General features: G+C 47.4%; 1 protein-coding gene across 1 annotated transcript in view; it reads right to left on the bottom strand.

The window, feature by feature from the left end:
* Muc4 (mucin 4, cell surface associated) overlaps window positions 1-15,220 on the bottom strand; it is a 49,204-nt gene extending 33,984 nt beyond the window's left edge. Inside the window, exons 1-2 of the mRNA XM_021185610.1 lie at window positions 15,148-15,220; window positions 323-1,396 (exon numbers count right to left, since the gene is read on the bottom strand). Coding sequence (XP_021041269.1) covers window positions 323-1,396; window positions 15,148-15,220 — 1,147 coding nt within the window. The remainder of the gene's footprint in view (window positions 1-322; window positions 1,397-15,147) is intronic.
* Between the last annotated feature and the right edge of the window lie 5,451 nt (window positions 15,221-20,671).

The following is a 20,671-nucleotide window of genomic DNA, read 5'->3' as shown; positions in this document are numbered from 1 at the left end:
GGAGAGATTGTTCTTTGGGAACTTGTCTCTGTCTNAATTTGGTCACGTGAGGATGCTGAAGGAGTTGATGTGGTCACCTCTGGGGTGGTGGTAGCTTGAGGATTGCTGCTCTCCCCCATGCTTCCAGTGTGTTGGCTCTTAGGAAGGGTTGACAAATTTTGAGTTGAGGTGATGGGTGCTGACACTGTTGACATGTTCTCGGATGAAGGTGAGACCTGTGTGGTTGCAGGTGTAGAACCTTGATTTGTTACTGCTGTTGTGTGTTCTGTGTCTACTGAGGTACTTTGAGTGGAGTATGTTGATATTAACATGTGTGTTGTACTTGGAGCTGAGCTGCTCATGCTGGGAGCATGTGAGGTTGTTGTCTCCCCAGGAGAGATTGTTCTTTGAGAACTTGTCTCTGTCTGAATTTGGTGACGTGAGGAGGCTGAAGGAGTTGATGTGATCACCTCTGTGGTTGTGGTGGTTTGAGGTTGGCTGCTGGTCTCCATGCTTTCAGTGTGTTGGTTCTGAGGAAGGGTTGACACTTTTTGGCTTGTGTTGATGAGTGTTGACACTGGTGACAGTTTTTGTGGTGTAGATGTTGTTGAGACTTTCGTGGTTTGTGTTGTAGAGTTCTGAGTCATCCTCAGAGTTGTGTTTTTTGGAGCAGAGTCTGTAGAGGATGTTTGGGTGAGCTCTTCTGTTGTAGTTGGGGATGTGCTGCTGACACCAGAAGTAGATGGCTTGGTTCTTTTATCTGAAGATGATGTCACTTGAGACATTGTCTGTGCAGGAGTTGAGTCACTTGTAGAGATTGAAAGAGTTGATGTGACTATGGTGATTTGAGAGTTGCTGCTGGTCCGCATGCTTCCAGTGTGTTGGCTCTGAGTAAGAGTAGAGGTGATGGGTGTTGACACTGTTGACATATTCTGGGATGAAGGTGTCAATGAGACTTGTGTGGTGGCAGGTATAGAACCTTGAGTTGTTATCGCTGATGTGTGTCCTGAGTCTACTGAGGTACTTTTTGTGGAGGATGTTGTGGGTAACATGTGTGTTATACTTGGAGCTGAGCTGCTGATGCTGGGAGCATGTGAGGTGGTTGTCTTGCTAGGAGAGATTGTTCTTTGAGAACTTGTCTCTGTCTGAATTTGGTGACATGAGGAGGCTGAAGGAGTTGGTGTGGTCACCTCGGTGGTTGTGGTGGTTTGAGGTTTGCTGGTCTCCATGCTTGTAGTGTGATGGCTCTGAGAAACTGTTGTTATGGAACTTGGAGTATCCCTTGTTGATGTTTCTTCTGTTTTACTTGTCCTGTCTAGAGATGTTGATGAGGTGGACGCTTGTGAGCTCATTTGGGATGTTCTGGTGCTGCTGGAAAGGGACGTGGGTGTCTGTGTTGATGCAGTTGCTAGAGCATCTTCTTGAAATAAAACAAACAAGGACTTTATTATCTTGCAGAATTTGTTAGATAAATGGTAACTTCTAACTGAATTCTTTTATTCAGCTAACAATCCTTTTAATTTCTCTACATACTGATTTCTGTGTAGTTTCACTTACTTAACCACAGTTATGAGTTCTGCACACAAGTACACACCAATTTACTGATAAATAGTGCGGTAACTTTTGATGGTGTTTTGCTTGCATTATTGATGTTTTTGAAAGATAGTTACATCTGATGGATCCCTTGAAACCTGGACTTTCCTCAGGTTAAACTGGGAAGCCAAGAGCCATTTGCCGCAGTCTGCAACACTACATTATTAAAGCACGCACACAGATCACGTGATCAAAAGCTCTCCAATTAAAGCTGTGCAGGAGGCTGAGCAGCACATCACAGCCCTGTCTTACTGAGTTTAAAGGCATCTTTAGGAATCCAGAGAAATATTTTCTGTTAGTAACTTTTATCATGAGAATGAAAGAATCCATCTAAATCATGCATCCAGCTTGCCTCAATTGCATTCATCTTCAGCAATACAGGTAGAAAATACAGTGTTTAGGGTTTTTTCCTTCTCCGAGGAAAGGGACCCAAAAAGAGAAAAATACCTAGGACCTGTGAGATGGCTCAGCACTTAAGAGCACCGACTGCTCTTCCAGAAGTTCTGAATTCCATTTCCTGCAACCACATGGGGGTTCACTACCATCTTTTATTGGATCTGATGCCCCCTTCTAGTGGGTCTGAAGACAGCTACAGTCTGAAGATGAGTTGCAGTATACTCATATATACAAGATAAATAAATAAATCTTTAAAAATCACAACAGGGGGTTAGAGGACATCCTATTCACACCATTTTATGGATGAACAGTGACACTTTTCTAGAAGAATTGTGCAGTGTATGTGGCCTGCTGAGTCCTTCAGGACAACCTGTTTCCTAGTAGGAAAAAGAGAGAGAGGGGGAGAGAGAGGGAGAGAGGGAGAGAGAGAGAGAGAGAGAGAGAGAGAGAGAGAGAGAGAGAGAGAGAGAGAGAGAGAGAGAGAGAGAGAGCAGTGAGTAAATAAAACCATAAGTAAGCCAGGATGGGGCAGCAGTTACAGCACGCATGGGTTAGTACAGCCACCACTTAATGTAGAAAGCATGCTTACATCCAAGCATGCCTTTGGTTTTCACAACATCTGCATAAGTAAGGGCCATTATCCCCCCAATTTTCTAAATGACTAGAGACGGAGACCTGACTTTTCCAAAACTTCCAGCTCTTCCTGGGAAGCCAAGACCAATACCCCAGCTCTTCAGAGTTCTTCACATCCTTCCCTGCCTTATTCAAAGTTCTGGAGAACAGACACCCTGGAGCTCAGTGAGCCAGACCCAGTCAGGAGAGGAGGAGGGAGGTTGGGAACAAAAATGGAATAGAGGCAACAGGAGAGTAGGAAGTGCAGAGCCCTGAAAGATTCACTCAAAGTACCAGGCAGTCTTATGTCTTAGAGAGGGTGACCACAGTGTAGATTCTGCTGCTTCATCCACAGCACAATTGGCAGTGTGGAAATTCTACAAGTTACGAGACAGGAGCAGTGGCCATGAGCACATGCTTCTCTTGTAGAGAACGGGGTTGGGTCCCCCAAATTTCACATCCAGCAACTCAGTCTCCTATGACTTCAGTCCCAGTGGACCTGCTCTCTGCAGGGACATGCACCCCAACATATATACATACATACATACATACATACATACATACATACATACATACATACATACATACACACACACATACATACATACACACATACATACATACACACACATACATACATACATGACTACGAATAAAAACTATAAATCAGGCAGTGGCCGTACACACCTCTTATCCCAGCATTTAGGAGGCAGATGCAGGCAAATCTCTATGAGTTCGAGGCCAGCCTGGTCTACAGAGCAAGTTCCAGGACAGCCTAGGCTACACAGAGAAACCTTGTCTCAAAATAATAATAATAAAACATTTTAAAATATTCTAGATGTTGGGAAACAAGAGAGTAGCCAAAGGCGGCTGACCTGAGCAGCATCCATGTGGAAATACTATGCCTAACTCCTGTGCCTAACTCCTGTAATACATAAATCAATACAAACTACTAAAACACTTTTTAAATTCTCTTTTTGTTGTTGGTTTTTGTTGTTGTTTTGGGTTTTTTGTTTATTTGTATTTTCAAGACAGGGTTTCTCTATATAGCCCTGGCTGTCCTGAAACTCACTCTGTAGACCAGACTGGCCTTGAACTCAGAAATCCTCCTGCCTCTGCCTCCCAACTGCCGGGATTAAAGGTATGAGCCTCAACTGCCCGGCCATGTTTTAAATTCTTAATCAACAGATTTATTATAGCTAACTGAAAACAAAGCCTACAGAGCAGTGGTTCGGGTAACTTTCCATGCACCCCTTAAGTGGTTAGAACTCTGGTGCACACATTCAGGGCTTCCTAGTAAATTTGTCAATAATATAAATGAATGTTTTTCAACATCCTGTATCAATGGGCATGTCCTTTAGTTGAAAAGAGATCATCAAATTTGCCCCCCAAGGAATTTAGAAATAAAGATTATTCGTTAATCTATCTGGCATTATTGGAAGTGGCCAATCTTTCTTGCTAAAGTTGTCAAATACTCCTTCTCTTTAAACAGCCCTAAGAGGGACAAACAAGGAGGCAGTCTCCCTCACCATGGCGAGGAAGTAGCCCAGGGTAGAAAAAAGCCTTCTGGGATGCTATGTATGCTCCTGGGCTGAGTGAGCAGGGGCTAGCCAACAAGACCTGTTCTAGCTCAGAGGTTCAGAGATGTTTTTGAGAAAGGCCCTGGAAAGCCAGTCCAACCAATGAGAGGTGGCAGTGCAGGCTTCCCACAGAGAAGCCAGCTGCTCAGGGTGGCTTCAGAACCACCTAAGAGCTGACAGTATCTTGTGTGTGTGTGTTTGTCTATGTCTGTGTGTGTGTTTGTGTATCTGTGTGTGTGTCTGTGTATTTGTGTATCTCTGTGTGTCTGTGTGTGTCTGTGTATGTCTGTGTCTGTGTATCTGTGTGTCTGTGTGTGGATGTGGGTGTTGGTGGGTATGGGTGTGTGTGTCTATGTGTCTGTGTGTGTGTAATCCCGGCACTTGGAGGCTGAGGCAGAATCTCAAGTCTCTAGTTTGAAACTCCTGAGTCCCATAGTGACTTTGAATTCAACTTAAACTATATAGTAAAACTATCTATACAACCCCCCCCCCCAAATGAAGAAGAGGAAGAAGAAAATCCGGGAGCTGGGAATGTGGCTCACTAATAATACATGTACTTTTCAAATGTGAAACCCTGGGTTATCTATCCCAGAATTAAAATGAGCAAGACTTTTCTGACTTGAGGATATCTTCCATGAGATGAAACAGGTAAAATCAACCTGGAATTGTGAACAGACGATGGGAAACTGCAGGAGGAGAAGCAGTCAACGTCCTTACTACAGAGGTAACTCTTTGTTCTTGGACTTCAGCAATCCCTGTTATCCTCAGGGAATCCATTCCAAGGCCCAGGTGGGGGCCTGGAACTGTGAACAGTATCCAACCCTATATAATATAATCATTTCTCCCTATACATACACACTATGCTAAAGTTTAATTTATAAATTAGGCATTAGACGAGATCAACAGCAATAATAACATGCAGCAGTAAGAATATCCTTGTGATAAGTTTTTTAAACCTATGAAATAATCACTCCTGGAATTTTCCATCTAATGTGCTCAGACATCAATTGGCTACAGCAAGATATTACTTTATAGTGTTGTTCTTTTTTGAGAGGAAATAGATTTTATTCCTTTTCTTTGTGCTGGAGATGGGAACAGGAACGTTGGCAAGGCCAGGCAAGCACAGTACCTGCGCCAGCCTTCAACCTTCAACCTAAGTGCTTACAAGTGGTCAAGTGGTCGGAAGGCAGGTCACAGAGAAGTTTAGGTTTGTGTGCAGTTCTTAGAGTTGCCTCTAATTAGTTCTCTTTCGGTCTCTATCTCCACCTCGCAACACATCCTAGGTTTTAAAGCCATCCTCTGGCCTCAACCTCCCTGGTGTAGAGTTTTAAGACTGAGCCACCACGCCCAGCTCCTTCATTCCCTTCCTGAAAGAGCCATTCAGACTTGGAAGTGAGAGAATTTGTGAATCGGCTCTAATTCACACAAGTCGAGTGACTCACCCGCAAACCGGTGTACTTTATTAATAGAACGGCTTCCTGGGAGAACTGTCTAAACTTCTGTAGACAAAGGAGTGGGCGGAGCTGCTGAGTACCTTGCTGGACCTTCTTATTGGACCTGTGAGGGTTGTGTAGTTTCGACTTTACATAGTCTCTTGCGGAGTTTGCTTTATGGCTGGTTTTACAGCGCTAATGTAACTTTAATGTTAAAACTATACAAAGACACTTCAGGAAGAAAAAACTAAGACAAACCAACCTTGATAATAAATCCACACAAATACCCTAGGCAAAATATCAGCAAGCCAGACCCAGCATTAGAGTTTTAAAGCCTATTATGGACATGCTGAATTTAGAGCAGAAATGGAAAATGAATGCATGACCTCATGAAAATCAACATAAAAAGCCAAGAGGAGCGGGGACCGTGACTGTCACTGTCAAGGGACGCAAATGACTAAAAACCTATGAATTATTCATGCCTTCCTTTTAAAGTCCTGAAGGCCAGCTGTGGTGGTGCACATCTGTAAAGCCAGTGCTTGGGAGGCTGAGACTGGAGGATTGCTTGAGTTTGATACTAATTTGAGTGATATACAGAGACTTTGTCTCAAAAAAAAGTTTTGGGCTGCTGAGATGGGCAGAGGTTAAGGGTGCTTGCTACTAAGACTGATGGCTTGAGTTTGATCCCCAGGACCCATAGTGGGAAGAAGAAGACTGACTCTCATAAGTTTCCCTGTGACCTCGACAGGTACATATGTCAATCTCTCCCCCCCTCCCCCCTCCCTCTCCCTCCCATGAAAACAGACAAGAAGGCAAGAGCTGCTTCATTTTCTGACCTGGGTTTTAACGTTTGGGATTTAAGTAGGAAAAAAAAAAACACCTCACTCGGTTGAGCCTGGGTTGAGAAGGGAGGGTTTTGTGTTAATACAACAGACACACTGATGGCTTCTGTCTTTCTTCGCTATTTCAACAACACATCCTAGCCGCGCTCCCCACGGACTGGTGAGCTCTTTGGGAAATGATGTGTAGATTATGCACTAATCTTGGGGTGCCATGCTCGAGTATGAAATGGTGGTAAGAGAAACTATTTTTCGTAAGAAACTGGTCCTTAAACAATAGAATGAGGAGGTGGAGGGATGGCTCAGCAGCTAAAAGTGCTTCCTGCTCTCATGGACCCAGGTTCAATTCCCAGCACCCACATCAGGCAGCTCACAGCTGCCTGTAACTCCAGTTCCAGGGAATCTGAGACCTTCTGGCTTCCCCAGGAGCCTGCATGAGTGTGGTACACATAAACTCATAGAGGCAGCACACACACATACATACACATAATTAAAAATAAATAAAATCTTTTTTATAAAAGATAAGGTAAATCAGAATCCATGTTGGATATTTTAAAGAATCCGGCCTATGTGCAAGAAAGTATGGTTCTTGCCCATGATCCCAGCACTTCCAAGGCTGAAACGAGGATCGACTCAAGTTTGAGCCTAACCTGGGCTACTGGAGATAGTCTGGGCCACAAAGTAAGAACTTATCTGTGACCAAAGAAGTGTCCTTGGACTGACATTGAGAGTCTAATTTTCTGTGTGTGTGTGTGTGTCTGTGTGTGTCTGTGTGTGTAACCCAGGAATCTGCATTTTAGTGGGTGTTCAGGATGATCCTGGTCTCTGTAGCCCATGGACCACATTTTAAGAAACACTATAAAGCAAAATGACGGGTGTGGAAATATGATATTATAAGAATATATCTTACAGTCTAAGAGACTGGAACTTTTGCTGGGCCTCAAAGCCAGAAGTAATAACACACCTCACGTGAGAATTAAGACTTCTGTCCCACTGTGTGCTCAGCCTACCTTTAAGTGTACACTGTAACACCCAACTGCCTTGGGTTTCCCACACAATAAAATTTTACAACCTAAGTTAATGCACGGCTGTAACTTTTGTTTTCTTTTGTTTGTTTTTCGAGACAGGCTTCCTCTGTGTAGCCTTGACTGTCCTGAAACTTGCCTTTGTAGACTATGCTTCAAACTCACAGATCTGCATAGCTTCTTCTGTGCAGCTTACACCTAAGTGGAACCTTCTATCCCCCTCCTCCTGTTAACTGTTAATTACTGTTCCCAGGTGTCCTGGCTGAAGCCCTCTGAGTCACCTTCCATTTTTTCCTCTCCCTTGTGCCCCGCATTGTAGTTTGGCACCAACTACCCCCAAGTGACTCGTGTCCCCCTGCTCACTTTGCTGTGTCATGAGAGCCCCTCCCTTCTTCTCCCGAAGTCCAGTTTCCTGGTCCCTGCTATGCTTTGGAATGGCGTGAGCTTGTCCCTCCATGCCTCATCTTTTGGAGGCTTGCTTCTCAGTATGATGGTGAGGCCCTTACCAGGAAGATTTGGTAGGTAGCACATTTGAGCTCCCTGAATAATAAAAATACAAATGCTTGGTATTCTCATCAAGCTTTGTCCTATGTGTCACCAATAGGGGCCCACACTGCACAGTGAGAATTCTAGGCTAGTAACCTGCCCAACATCTAAGCAGAGGCTGACGGTCACCAAAGCAAGGCACAAGGCTCGGAGGATGCACGCTTCTGCTCAGCTCTAGGACTGCCATCTGGAGTGTGGAATGGGGGTGAGCTATGACAGTTGGCCTGCCCCAGGTTCTTGAGCTGCTGTGTTGATTGAGGAGCTGAGCCTGGGGACAAGCCAGGTGCGTGTTTAGGAGCAGAGAACGTGGCAACAGGACATTTCTATTTCCTGGCTCTTCTCTCTCTGATGATCAGTGTGAGTAGTGAGTTGTTGCACTCTCGGAGTGGCAAAACCACTGTCCGATGGTCCATGTTGGACAATCTAAATTAGAAAAACTTCCAAGTTCTAAGAGAGGAGAAGCGTCACACAGGGATAGCAAAGCCTTTGGTTCTGAGGTGGGGCTGAGCCTTGTAGCTGTGTCCTGGAGACCTCAGTACACGCTCTGCCTACTCTGGCCTCAATAAAGCCATGCCCCCCCCCAGCTGTGTGGTGCCTCTCAGGGCTCCAGGGATGGTGAGGTTGAAAGTGAAAATGGTCATCACTCTTCTCAGTTGCCCTCTGGTGACTCTAAAGTCATGAGGAGGTGATGGGTGTGCTGTTGATTCAGGGGGAGTGGTGGCAGCAGGGGTGTAGAGGACAGAAGAATACATTCCAGTGGGGTGGAGTGTCACACCGCAAAGAGAAAATGTGCTTCACCTGGCATGCTCTGTGGGCTGAGGCTGCGTCTTAGCACCTTCTCTGTTTGTTTTGGGTTTTTCTCCTGGAACTAGAGGTGAAAACCCCATAAACCAAATTTCCCACAATCTCCTTCACTTCCTCAGTGTTCTTTCTTGGCTGGCGATCTCTTTGCAGGGTTGCCTGGGAGAGAGTAGAGTCCAAGCAGAGAACCCAACGGTAGCATTTTTAGCAGTAAATGCGTTGGAAAGTGTATAGAAGTTGAGGGAGGGAGGGCCAGCCTTCCACCCTCTGTGTGCAAATCAGCCTTGAATAAACTGACAGGTACTGCATGCACCATGGTGTGTTTTTCTTTTATCTGTCCTAGAATTCAAGACAAGGAAAGAGACTAAATCGAAATACCCGAGAGAGTCTGGCAGATCACCTGGAGCAGACTAGAATGACATCATCGACATCTTTTGCACGCACTCCCCAGGCCCTAGCCTTTTAGTTCTGTCAGTGAGGTTGGAGGGAGAATGAGGTGGCACCCATAGCTCCTGCAATTGTCACAATAACCTTAGTACTAGGAAGAGGCCCACAAGATAGTTATGAGGCCTGAGAAGTGTGCCCTTCCCTTAGCATATTTGCTATTAGTAGCTGAAGAACCCAAGAGCAATCTTAGGCTAGGTGGCTATGCCCACCTCAGATGGGAGCTAAGCTAGGCAAGCTATAAAACAAAGAGGGCAGAGACTGGAGGTCATACTTCTGAGAGTAGGCACTGGATTGGCACGTGGAGGTTGTGGTTGTCGGGGGTCTTGGTGCTTCAAATATTGTCCTGGAGTGTCCCACATACTAGGAGAAGTGAGCTAAGAGGGCCTCACCCAAGGCAACGACACCCCAGGTGAAGAAGCCGCTGGCTGACTGGCCTTGTTTGATGGCTCTAGCAGATGTAGCTGGAAAGAAGGGTGGATTCTCTTGTTTTAGAGTCTGCTGTGAGGTGTGGATTTTGGAAGGTCTTCCTTGATGATGCAGATCTACAGTGTTAATGTCGGTTCAGAGAATGTGGCTCCACCCACTAATGAGGGGAAACAAAAGCACTCTACGAGGGGACAATGAATCTGATCTTTGATTTGACCAGTTCCTTTGACCTCCACTCGGGGACTCTATGACTTGGGATGGAGGGAAGGGAGAAACAGGGTGACTTTGCCTGCTGTGACTCCTGCCAGGCACAGTGCTTTTGGCTTGTCCTAACAAGGTTCTTTTTGAGCAAGATGTGGGCAGGAAATGGCAGAAGCCAATGGGTCCATGACATGACTATGAGCTGACACCTAGAGTTAGGCTGACAAACATTTGCCGTGTGACTCTGCAAATTATCTGATTCCCCCGAGGCTTGGGGTACTTACCTATGAAACTGGGACAATGACAGAGATTATAATACCAGAGAGGCAAAGTATGTGAAGTCATTAGCCTCTTTCCAAGCTCACCAAGCGACATTTGGTGCCGCCTCATTTCTGTGTCTCTGCAGGCTTGCTAGAACGTCAGTTGCTGGGTCTTTCATTCTTTCTGGGTCTCTACGCCACCACCATGCCAGCATCTTCTGCCTGGAGCCTCCCTGGCTCCTGTCTGTCCTCTTATTCCACTGATACACTGCTCTGTACATTTTCAATCACAGTATCCAGGAAAAAAGATCTTTCTAAAGCCTGCATGAGTCACCCCTCACTGCCTGCCCGCGTTAGTTACTTAGAATCCAGAATCCATCCCACAGCTGTCAGACCTGCAGGATACAGCTCCTGCCACCTCTCTAAGCCCCCAATGGGCCAGTCTCTGAGAATGCCCCACATGCTCTTGCCCTGTCGACTCGTGCCTGGCACGTGCTCCCTGTGTTTCCTCTTCAACCATCAGGGCTCAGCTCATACACACAGCAGTTACTCAGACAGACCATCCCAGGTCCAGTCTAAACCAAGCCCTCTCAACACCTCCTTTATCCTCATCCCTCCCTGGGGAACATTTCTGTAATTATTTAGTACCAGTTTGCAGTCGGCAAGCTCTTAGCTCCAGGGACTGTTTTAGCCTTTACTGTGAACATAAGGGCCACCTGAGAACAATGTCAGGCACTTGGAGTCCAACCTTAGGTCACCCTTTAAAGTAACAAATAAATGAATGATGGTTCTCTCTTGTCAGCATTTCTGTGGCTAAGGAAACCTGGATTCTTGTCCTAGCTGCCTTATTTTCTGGACAGCGTGACCTGAAACAGATCACCTAAGTTAGGGAGCTTTGGGAGGCAAGGACCATGACTTCTCCATCTTAGTGTCTGAAGTCACTGGCATGAGCAGGCTTTCAGGAAGTGAGCAGCTTCAAAGCCTGAATTGCCTTCAGTTCCTGAATTCACCACAAGGCACTGTTTGGAGTCCAAAGTACAGAGTCAATGCCTGTGAGTCCTGAAACATATACACACGGATAGGACAGAGATGCCTACCACACAGGCCAGGGTCCATTGTGGGTGCAGCCACCATTGCTGACATTTGTGTGGCACAACTGCCCTGTCTCTCAACATGTGAGGTGCCGACAAATCACACTTGTTTGGAGCAGCAACTGAGTAGATGCTGGAGAAAGGATGAGCTGAGCCTAACAGAAAGACCCATCGTGAGGGAAAAGGTTGAAACTAGGAGGAGCCTGGGCCTACAGAGTGTTAGACCCAGTCTAGAGGGAAGAGGCCCCTGAGATTGCTTTGCATGTCTTTGTGAGGTATTCAACCTGCCAAGAAACCAGAAAACAAAGTAGCAAACACAGTAGCAAAGACCATTCCTTTGAGCATCGAAAAGGTCGACGACTTCTCAGCCTCTCCTGGCAACAAAGACACAAGCCACTTATTTGCTAAACAGTGCCTGGACCATCCTCTCTCAGAGGTCAGGGCATGGAGGAGACTGCCCAAGAGAAAGGACCCGCAGAAACAGCAGAGTTTGGCCCTGTGGCAGAGGTAGGGGGCTTTTGGGTCGGTTCAGGCAATAAGGCACATTTGAAGCAAAGCAAGGCAGCACATACAAGCACACAGGACGGGTAGGTAGTTCCTGAGGTGTAGGGACCTGCCACCTGAGCCAACAGAGGTGTCCACTTTACTTCCTGCTCCATTGTACTCCCTGCCTGCTAACTCCACCCCACCCCCATCAGAAGGACCCCTTTCAAAGATGTTTGCACGGCCCTTCTTGATGCTATCTCAATTTATCCTTGTGACAATGCTACACACTAGAGCCCCTTCCTTTAGACTCGTTCGCCATCTAACACGCTGAGACTGTCCGGCCACAGACCTTTGCCTCTGCTGCCTGGCTGCCGAGCTCTTCTGCAGTCACATCTATTGTTGAGTCCCTCGCCTGCATCTCTTTGCTTTCCTCAACAGGATATCCTGTACAAAGATCCTCTTCTTCTGAATGTCCCTGGGCAGGGGTGGGGGACCTCGGGGACAGGAGGGGACAGATGTGCCTGTGGAGTTTCGATCGCCTTGGCTGCAGGCTGGGGGGGGGTGGACTTTCTTAGCCCAATGAAAAGATTGGATGCTCTCTAAAAGAAGGCCAAGGATGCCCTTTCCCCCTGTGTATCCTGTGGCCAAGGGTCTCGTCTCCATCCTGCATTAGCAATGACCTCCTATCTTCCCAGTGGCCACTCAAAGCAGCGTTGTCACCTCTGTGACTAGGTCACTGATGGTCCTAACGGGAAGCATAGCTGCCGGGCTTCCTCGTGAGTCATTCCTGACAGGAGTCACAGAGTTACGCTCCCTGTCTGGTCCACCTTTGTCCTCAGCTTTCCAGAACTTTCACTCTGGAGCCTAGGCTCTACCAGGAAGGACCTCTTCTGTGGAAGCTCTGCGCTTTCTATCTGACCTGGGGCCAACGACTTCAATACCTTCTTCAGAGGTGGCAAAAGGTCTAGCCTGGAGGGACTCCAGCTAGCCTGAACACAGGCAAACAGGATCCTAGCAGGCCTGGCCCGTCTCCTTCATTCCCTCTACCTTTAGATTATATTCCTAAAGCTAGCCCCCAAGGTCCACTCATTCCCTTATTTGAACACTTCCTTCTCCTGAGGCTGACTATACCAAGGTCCAGCTATCAAAGTATTGGATCTAGCGATCAAAACCCACTCTTGGTCCACCAAATTAAACTATCCAATCAAAATTAAACACCTCATCCTAACACGGGGTTTCCCCTTTTACCTTTATAAATCGTCATTTGCCTATGGGCCACGTCTGCCTCCTCTCTATCTAGATACAATCTTTTGCCCACCCCCACCACAGGACAAATATCCCTTCCCCCTCTCCACCGTCCCCTTTCCCTTCTTCTTCCATCTGATATCTCCGGGGCTTTGTCTCTTATTCCCTGACCTTTGTCCCTCTGTGGCAAATAAATCTCCTTTGCGCTGAGAACTTGGTCTTGGGTGTCTTGTGCCTACAAGTGTGAATGGACAGCTTAGACCCAGACATATGTGGGGCCTTCGTAGACCCCTCCAGGAGCCGGAAGGGCCCCTCAGAAGCTGCCTTAGGCAGCCTAGTGACTGGATTTCCCATGAAGCCCCTCATCATGTCACTGCCTCTCCCTCCGACCCTCCTGGCTCTGCTCCTGTCACCACAGGACCCAGTTCCAGGACATGCCACACTTCTATAGGTCATCTCTCTGAATCATCCCCCTTTCCTTCTCTGGCCACGCCCTCTGTTTTCTCCACCGTCCGCACCCTGGAGCCTCTCTATAGAACACAGAATTTAGTGATCCAACCGCTTTGGGGCAAATTGGTACCAATACTTTCAGAGTTGGCTTTCGGGGAGATTTTAAATACCTTTTATTTGTTTTTTGACAATTTAATATACCTAAACCATGACTCTGTCTATATCCATACCCATAGATTAATTACATAGCCCAGGCTATCCTCAAACTCACAGTGATGTTCTTGCTTCCTGAATACTAGATAACAGACTTGAAACATCGGGTCCAGGTTGTTCATTTTTAAATGCTTATTTTTATATGTATGGGTATTTTGCCTATTTGTCTGGCTGTGTACTACATGAGTGTACAGTGAAGGTGTTGGATCCCCTAGGGTTGAGGTTACAGACAATTGTGAGCTCTATGTGGACACTGGGAATTGAACACACGTCCTCTGGAAAAACAGCCACTGCTCTAGCCCATTGAATCATCTCTCCAGCCCTTTAGACCTGCTTCAGATCTGGCCTTGAGTGCTTAAAGCTCATTTCTGCTGCTGTTTTGTTTGTTTTGGTAGCTCTGAGGGTTGGACCCCGGGCTTCAGGCTCATTAGACAGGCAATCTATTGCTAAGCTACATCCCAAGTGCGAGAGCTGACATTTGGCTTTACTTTATGTTTTGAGACTGAGTAGCCAGGCTGGCCTCAAACTGAGTATGATCTTGAACTTGCCCACCCACCCACCAGCATGCCTCTGCCTCCTGAGCTGAGATTACAGAGATGCACTGCCTTGTCTTGTCCCAATGAGCTTGAATCACAAAATATAAACATTTAAGAACTGAGCAGAAGGCATAGTTCTGTGGTACACAGAATGTGGTTAACACAGCAAGACCCTGGGTTTGATCCCCAGCTCAGCAAAAGCTCCCCAAGGCCTGTTGAGATTCTAGAGGGGCTCTCACTCTGACTTTGGTCTGGGCTCCCAAGCCTCAGCCTTCCCAGAACACTCAGACACCCCTATGCACAGAATGAAACCCCAACTGGCAGTCAGGCTGGCAGCTGGGAAAGTGACAGGAAGGAGTCTCGGGGACCTGGAGAACATCCCCAGCAGGCCCTGTGACCACCACTCTGAACCCTGGGCATAGGTATGCAAAGCCAAGGCTGGCAGCATGGTTTTGAAATAGCAGGAAGCTGGGATTTTGAGACAGCTCACTGGCTGGTCTGAGCATCTCGGCTGCCTCTGCCCATGCCCGGCTTCCGTTCCCATCATCCTCCAAAACCAACCCGCCTCCTTCCTTTCTTCTACAATTTTCTCCTTTATGGCCGCATTCTTTAGCTCATTTATTTCCCACCCATCTTGTTTTCTGCTGTGACATCTCTGTAAGAGTTCTCTTTTTCTCCTGTGAGCAGATTTTCTGATTTTCCCTTTAGAGTCTCTCCAACTCTCTCACTATGGTCCTGCCTCTTTCACTTTCTATGCAAATGAAGTTCTGGTCCCCTTCACCATGGGTTCCCCAAGCCAGGCCACCTCTTGTCCCCAAGACATTTATCTTCCACCTTGTCCCATACCCATCTCTCTCTCTCTCTCTCTCTCTCTCTCTCTCTCTCTCTCNCTCCCTCCCTCCTCCTCTCTCTCTCCTTTCCTCCCTTCCTCTCTGAAGCCAGCTCCCCTGCACCAGACCCAGACCTCTTTCCCACATACTTGGCTTACCAGGTAGCAAGAGGAGGCAAGAATACAGGCAGCTCAGACACAGCCAGGGAACTCTCCAGTGAGGCCCCCTCATGGCTCCAGAGAGTCCCTCAGGCTCCCTCAGGAATCCCCACAGCACTTGAGGTGGCAGCAGGAGGAGCAGAGGCGAGCCTGTCCCCACTGGCTGCTGGCCCCAAACAGGTGTATTTCCCTGAAGAGGAGAGAATGAGTACCAGGGGGAGGAGGACAAAAGAAGGCGTGGCCTCATGCCAATCATCCTTGCCCAGTCTTTTCTTTCCTCAATCCCCACCCCTTTCCCCCACCAGGAAAAAAAAATAATACCTGTACACCCATGGCTCTGCTCCTTGTCAACTTGAGCCAAGTGGGAGGAGGGTAGGAGAGGGATGTGGAGAAAGAGAAATGAGACTGGCGGGAAGAGAGAGGGCACCTTCCTGCCTGTGGTCCCTGAGACCTTTCCTCCCTCTCCTGGGTCTGCAATGGCTACAGCTACTGTAGAAGGCTGCTGGGTCACTTCAGAAGGAAGGGCAGAGATAACAGGGAAGAGACAGCACAGAGATAAAGAACTTAAGGCTAGACTAACAGGAGAAAAAGTGAGATTTATAGGTACTCTAATGAACGTGGGCTTCTGTGGGGAGTGAGGGCAACTATATGTATCTGAGGCTACTAGGGGAAACAGCTTAAAAGATTTGCCAAGGCTAGTAGGGTTCACATAGAAGCTAGGTACAATGTTTTTTCATCACCCGGATGTGAGGGGCACCCCTAGAGAACTGGAGGCTTGAATCATCCCATTTTGGAACTCACTAGTTTAGACAACCTCTCAGAACTCAGACTGAAGCAAGAAAGGCTATGGACCCCAAGCAAAGTCTGCCAGGCAGAATTCTGAAGTTGATGGTGGTGGGCTTTTGGTAAAGCTGTGTGAAGAAAGAGGGGAGCTTTCTCCTTACCCTTAGCCACTGCATGAATCTCTGCTTCTAACACCTCAAGGCGCCATTCGCTAGGAGTGGGTACCTGTGGAGTGACTGGTCCCAAAGCAAAGACAGAGAGCAAGATAAGCATCAGCATTTTGGCATTCTCAGGCAGAGCCAGCCTTGCTAAGTCAGCATAGTGGCAGATTGTTCCATTTCATAGACCACCACCGAAGACCACGGTAGGCCTAACACCTGCTGACCATGTCAGTAAGACATTCCATGTGACCCAAACTACGCTTTGACTCTATCATGTAAATGCTATGTGTATGTACTACAGAGACACGTGTGACATTCCAGGCACCCTCCACCTGAGTATGAACAAAGTTACCTCATTGTTTTTAAGAGCGGGAAAACCATATGGTAGAGAGGGATGCGAGGTACCCTGACAGGGCAACAGGAAGTTGTCACTGAAAACAGCTTGCATAGGGACACTTGACCTTAGGGGTCATTCTTTTATGACAGTTCTTTTCTTTTCAGATTTATTATTTTAAAATGTATGTGCATATGTATATGTTCATATGCGTGTGAGTTTGCATACACCACAGAAGCCTGCAGAAGCCAGGGAAGGGCATCTGATCCCCTGGAACTAGGATCCCAGACAGTTGTGAGCTGTCATGTGGGCGCTGGGAACTGAGCCCAGGTCCTCTGCAGGAGCAGCACATGCTCACTGCCGCTGTGCCATTTCTCCGGCCTCCATGTCAATTCTTGCTCATAGTTCCTACTTATTAAATTTGTCGCCTGGGTTTCTGATTATTTCCTTTTGAGTTGATGAAACGGTGTGTAGCTGTCTAGCCCAGGCTGGCCTGGAAATCTTGATTCTCCTGCCTCAGCCTCTACAGTGTTGGGATTTCAGGAATGTGCTACCATGACTGGCTCACCATTGGTGGTGACTATGGTGGTTGTGATGATGGTGATGGTGGTGTTGGTGTTGATGGTGATGGTGATGGTGTTAATGGTGGTATTAGTATTGCTGTTGATGATGGCGTTGGTGGTAATGATGTTACTAATACTGGTGATGCTGGTGATGGTGGTGTTGGTGTTGATGGTGGTGGTGTTGATGGTGGTGGTGGTACTGATGCTGGTGATGGTGTTCATTTGTGTTTGCTTTGTTGTCTTAATGACACTCTCTAGATTACACCTTCTCATCCACAAAAGCCAAAACCCTCCAGCTTACACTGAAGTAACAGCTGGTGTTAACCTAATACAGAGTTTCAGAGCATTCCCAGAGGCTGACCAGGACACCTGGACTTTAGCTGTAGCTTTGTTACCCAAGGTAAGTCCCAGTCTCTTTAAGCCTTGTTTTTCTCATCTGAAAAATGGGAGTAATACCACTTACCAGAAAAGCTATAAGACTGAAATGAGCTTATAGATGAGAGGGTGCCTTACAAATGTTAGGATACCAGCAGAGGGCATCTGGCTTGTGGCTTCACCCTGACATCATCGCTGAAGAGAGAAATGAAGTCAGCAAGCAGAAGAAAGAGTCTGAAGCAGAGACCCAAGCTTGTCTGCCCATAAAGGTCTCTCCTGACTCCATTTAGGCTTTTCAGTACTGGGACTAGGAACCAGAACCATGTGAGAAGAGGTCTGTGGTATTCCCCCATCTCCTCCCTGTCTCTCTCAGGTCTCTTTGACTTTCCCTGTGAAGTCAGCTCCAAGGCTTGTTCATTTTCCAGTGTTGTGTCTGTAGTAATGCCTCTCTCTCTGCCCAGGTGAATCTTGAGGATTTTGTTCTTTTCTTCTGCCCTCCCAATGCATCCTACAGGTCGGTTAGGGGAAGAAACCACTGGCCTCTCCTAGATGTGCCCTGTCAAGACCTCCCATGGCTCTAGGCTGCTGAGATTGCTTCAGGCAGGAATCTGATTGGAGGTGGGGGGCATGCAGAACTCTGTAGAAGTTTGGATAGTGAAGTGATACTAGAAGCTTTTCCCATGGTAAAGAGACTGACTGAAACAGACAGCTAAGCTCCAGACAGAACAGTCAGGATCTTCACCCTACATATGTGTACATGTACACAGACAAGTGTGGGAGCATTTGTCAGAGAACAACATGGGTGTCATTTCTCAGTCACTCTCCATACTTTTATTTTTGGTAGTGGTGGGGTTCTCCCCAAGGAGAGAGAGTCAAGTTCTCTCATTTACGTAGCCAAATAGCTCAGGTTGGCTAGGGGCTCTCTCCCTGCAGCTAGTCAGCAAGTCAACTCATGGTCTGCCATGGGGAAGAGATCTACCTATCTCTGTCTCCAAAGTGTTGGCTTAACAAGCACACACCATCACACCTGGCATATTTAATGTGGATTCTGGACCTTGAACACAGGTCCTCGTGCTTTGCAAACCTGGTACTTTACCACTGAGCAATCCTCTTCCCACATCACCCCCAACCCCCGCCATTCTAAGGACATTTCTCTTCTAATTTCTAGTCTCTAGTTTCTCGGGGTGTCCTACTGTAACTCACCAACATATACCTTACACCTCGGTAGAACTTGAAGTATTAATGAAGCTGCTCTAGACTAAAGGAAAGTATCATCGGTGCGTGGGCAGGAAGTGGAGCGACCGTTCAAACTGATCACGTCTAGAGTGAAAAGATTTACAGCTAGAATGTGGGCCCCAGTGTGTGCCCTCCAACTCAGGGCAAGGCCTGTTACTTCCTAGTCTCACTCGGGAAAGACCGAGGTTACAAGAGGTCAGTGTGTGCCCCCTCCCTTCATTACCGTGTCATAGTCAGGCTGAGTGACCAAGTGAAACAGAGCTGACTTCCTTCATGGTTCTTGTCCTGAGTCACGCAGAAAGGTGGAGTCGGAGCCAGGTCTTCCTGGGCCCAAAGTGAAAGAAGGGAATTCAACTGAGAGTCCTCAGTGTATGCTGGGCTCCCAGTTACTTCCTCATGGCAGACCATGAGTTGACTTGCCACCTAGCTGCAGGGAGAGAGCCCCCATCATGCCCTTTCTTCAGGTGGCCCTTCGGCCCACAATGACTGAGCTAAGTAAAGACTGTTTCCACCCTGCAGTTTCCTCAGACGGGCAGCGTCCGAGTCCCACAGGGCAGGGGCTGTGACCCTGTCAGCTCAGCTCTGCCCTACCTCCTGGCCTTGCCACCCCAACTCCATCTCCATTTCCAACAGGACCCTGAGACTTCAAGGGAGATGATCGTTTCAGAGAGAAAAACTGGCCTCTGGGGTGGAGCTCAATCCTAGGTCAGTCCTACCCCATAGCCTGGCTTTTCCCACTGGCCCATAGTCAACACCACAAGGAGGGATACGGCCTGTTGGGCCTTGTTCCCCACCATGCAGGCTCCCTGACCACGTGATTGGTGCCTGTTACCTGTACTGTAAAAGATAACGGGGAGGAGTACCGCACTCGTGTCCCATGCCTGGATCCAGCAACACCGAATTGTATGCTGATATCTCTACAAAGGAGAGAGCCGAGGTGACAAAGGGAAGTTTTGTGCGCTCAACTCTGTCCCAAGTCCACGGAGAAGGCATTTGGCATTTGGGCCGCACAAAGGACGGTCCTCCTCCCAGGATTGAGTTTCTCAGCCCCTTTCTCTGAAGTGCCAAGCATTTTCTTAGCGATTAGCTCACTTCTCTTTACCAACATCTGGGCAAGCGTCCCCATGAACCAGGGGCTGCTTTGGGTGCGCAGGAGGCGTAGGAGGCCAGGGTTGGCTTAAAGCCCAGGAATCTCAAATTGTTCGGTTAGGCCAGCTTTAGTCAGAAGGAAGACCTAGGCCAGGAAGTTCACCGCAACGGCAAGTGGGAAAGAAAGTATCCAAGCCCTGGGACTTACCACCCCCATCCTACTGCTGGGCTCAGGGTTTTATTTTTTAAGTTTTTTTTTAAAAAAATAGATATATTTATTATTATAATATCTAAGTACACTGTAGCTGTTTTCAGACACCCCAGAAGAGGGGGTCAGATCTCATTACTGATGGTTGTGAGCCTCCATGTGGTTGCTGGGATTTGAACTCAGGATCTTTGGAAGAGCAGTCAGTGCTCCTAACCACTGAGCCATCTCTCCAGCCCTGAGCTCAGTTTTTTAAAACCTAAACTAAAAAGGCTCAGCTGCATCTTAGGGCTAAAAGAGATGCTTGTCGTCACAGTTTCAGTCACTCGTCCAAGGAGGAAGTGCCTATTCACCCAGCTAAAGATGACTTAACCCAGGTAGATTTCCTGTCCGCTTTCTGCTTAGTCTCTGTGTTATTATTAAGCTGGTTTGTAGCCGTTTAATAGACCAATAAGAACCACTGCCCCCAATCTAAATCTCTACCATGACCAACATGAAGGAAACACATCCACGGCCAGCTGCCCTCTCCAAAGCAGGCCCGTGGGAGCAAGAACACAGGCCAAATGCAAAATTGACCAGAAATACAAAATTGGAGGATGTATCCCAAGGGTGGGAGTGACTGCCTAGTATACCTGAGGATCTGGGTTCAAGTCCAAGCACCGCAATCAATTAACCAACCTCTTCAATGTGTTTTCTTATCCAGGCTTGGAGGTGCATCCCTATAATCTCAGTACGTGGGAGGTGAAAGGAAGAGGATTGTGACTCCAAGGCTAGCCTG

Source organism: Mus caroli, chromosome 16, assembly GCF_900094665.2.
Source record: "Mus caroli chromosome 16, CAROLI_EIJ_v1.1, whole genome shotgun sequence".
Lineage (NCBI taxonomy): Eukaryota > Metazoa > Chordata > Mammalia > Rodentia > Muridae > Mus > Mus caroli.
Note: the sequence above shows the minus strand (reverse complement) of the source record. Positions and strands in the feature narration are given on the sequence as shown.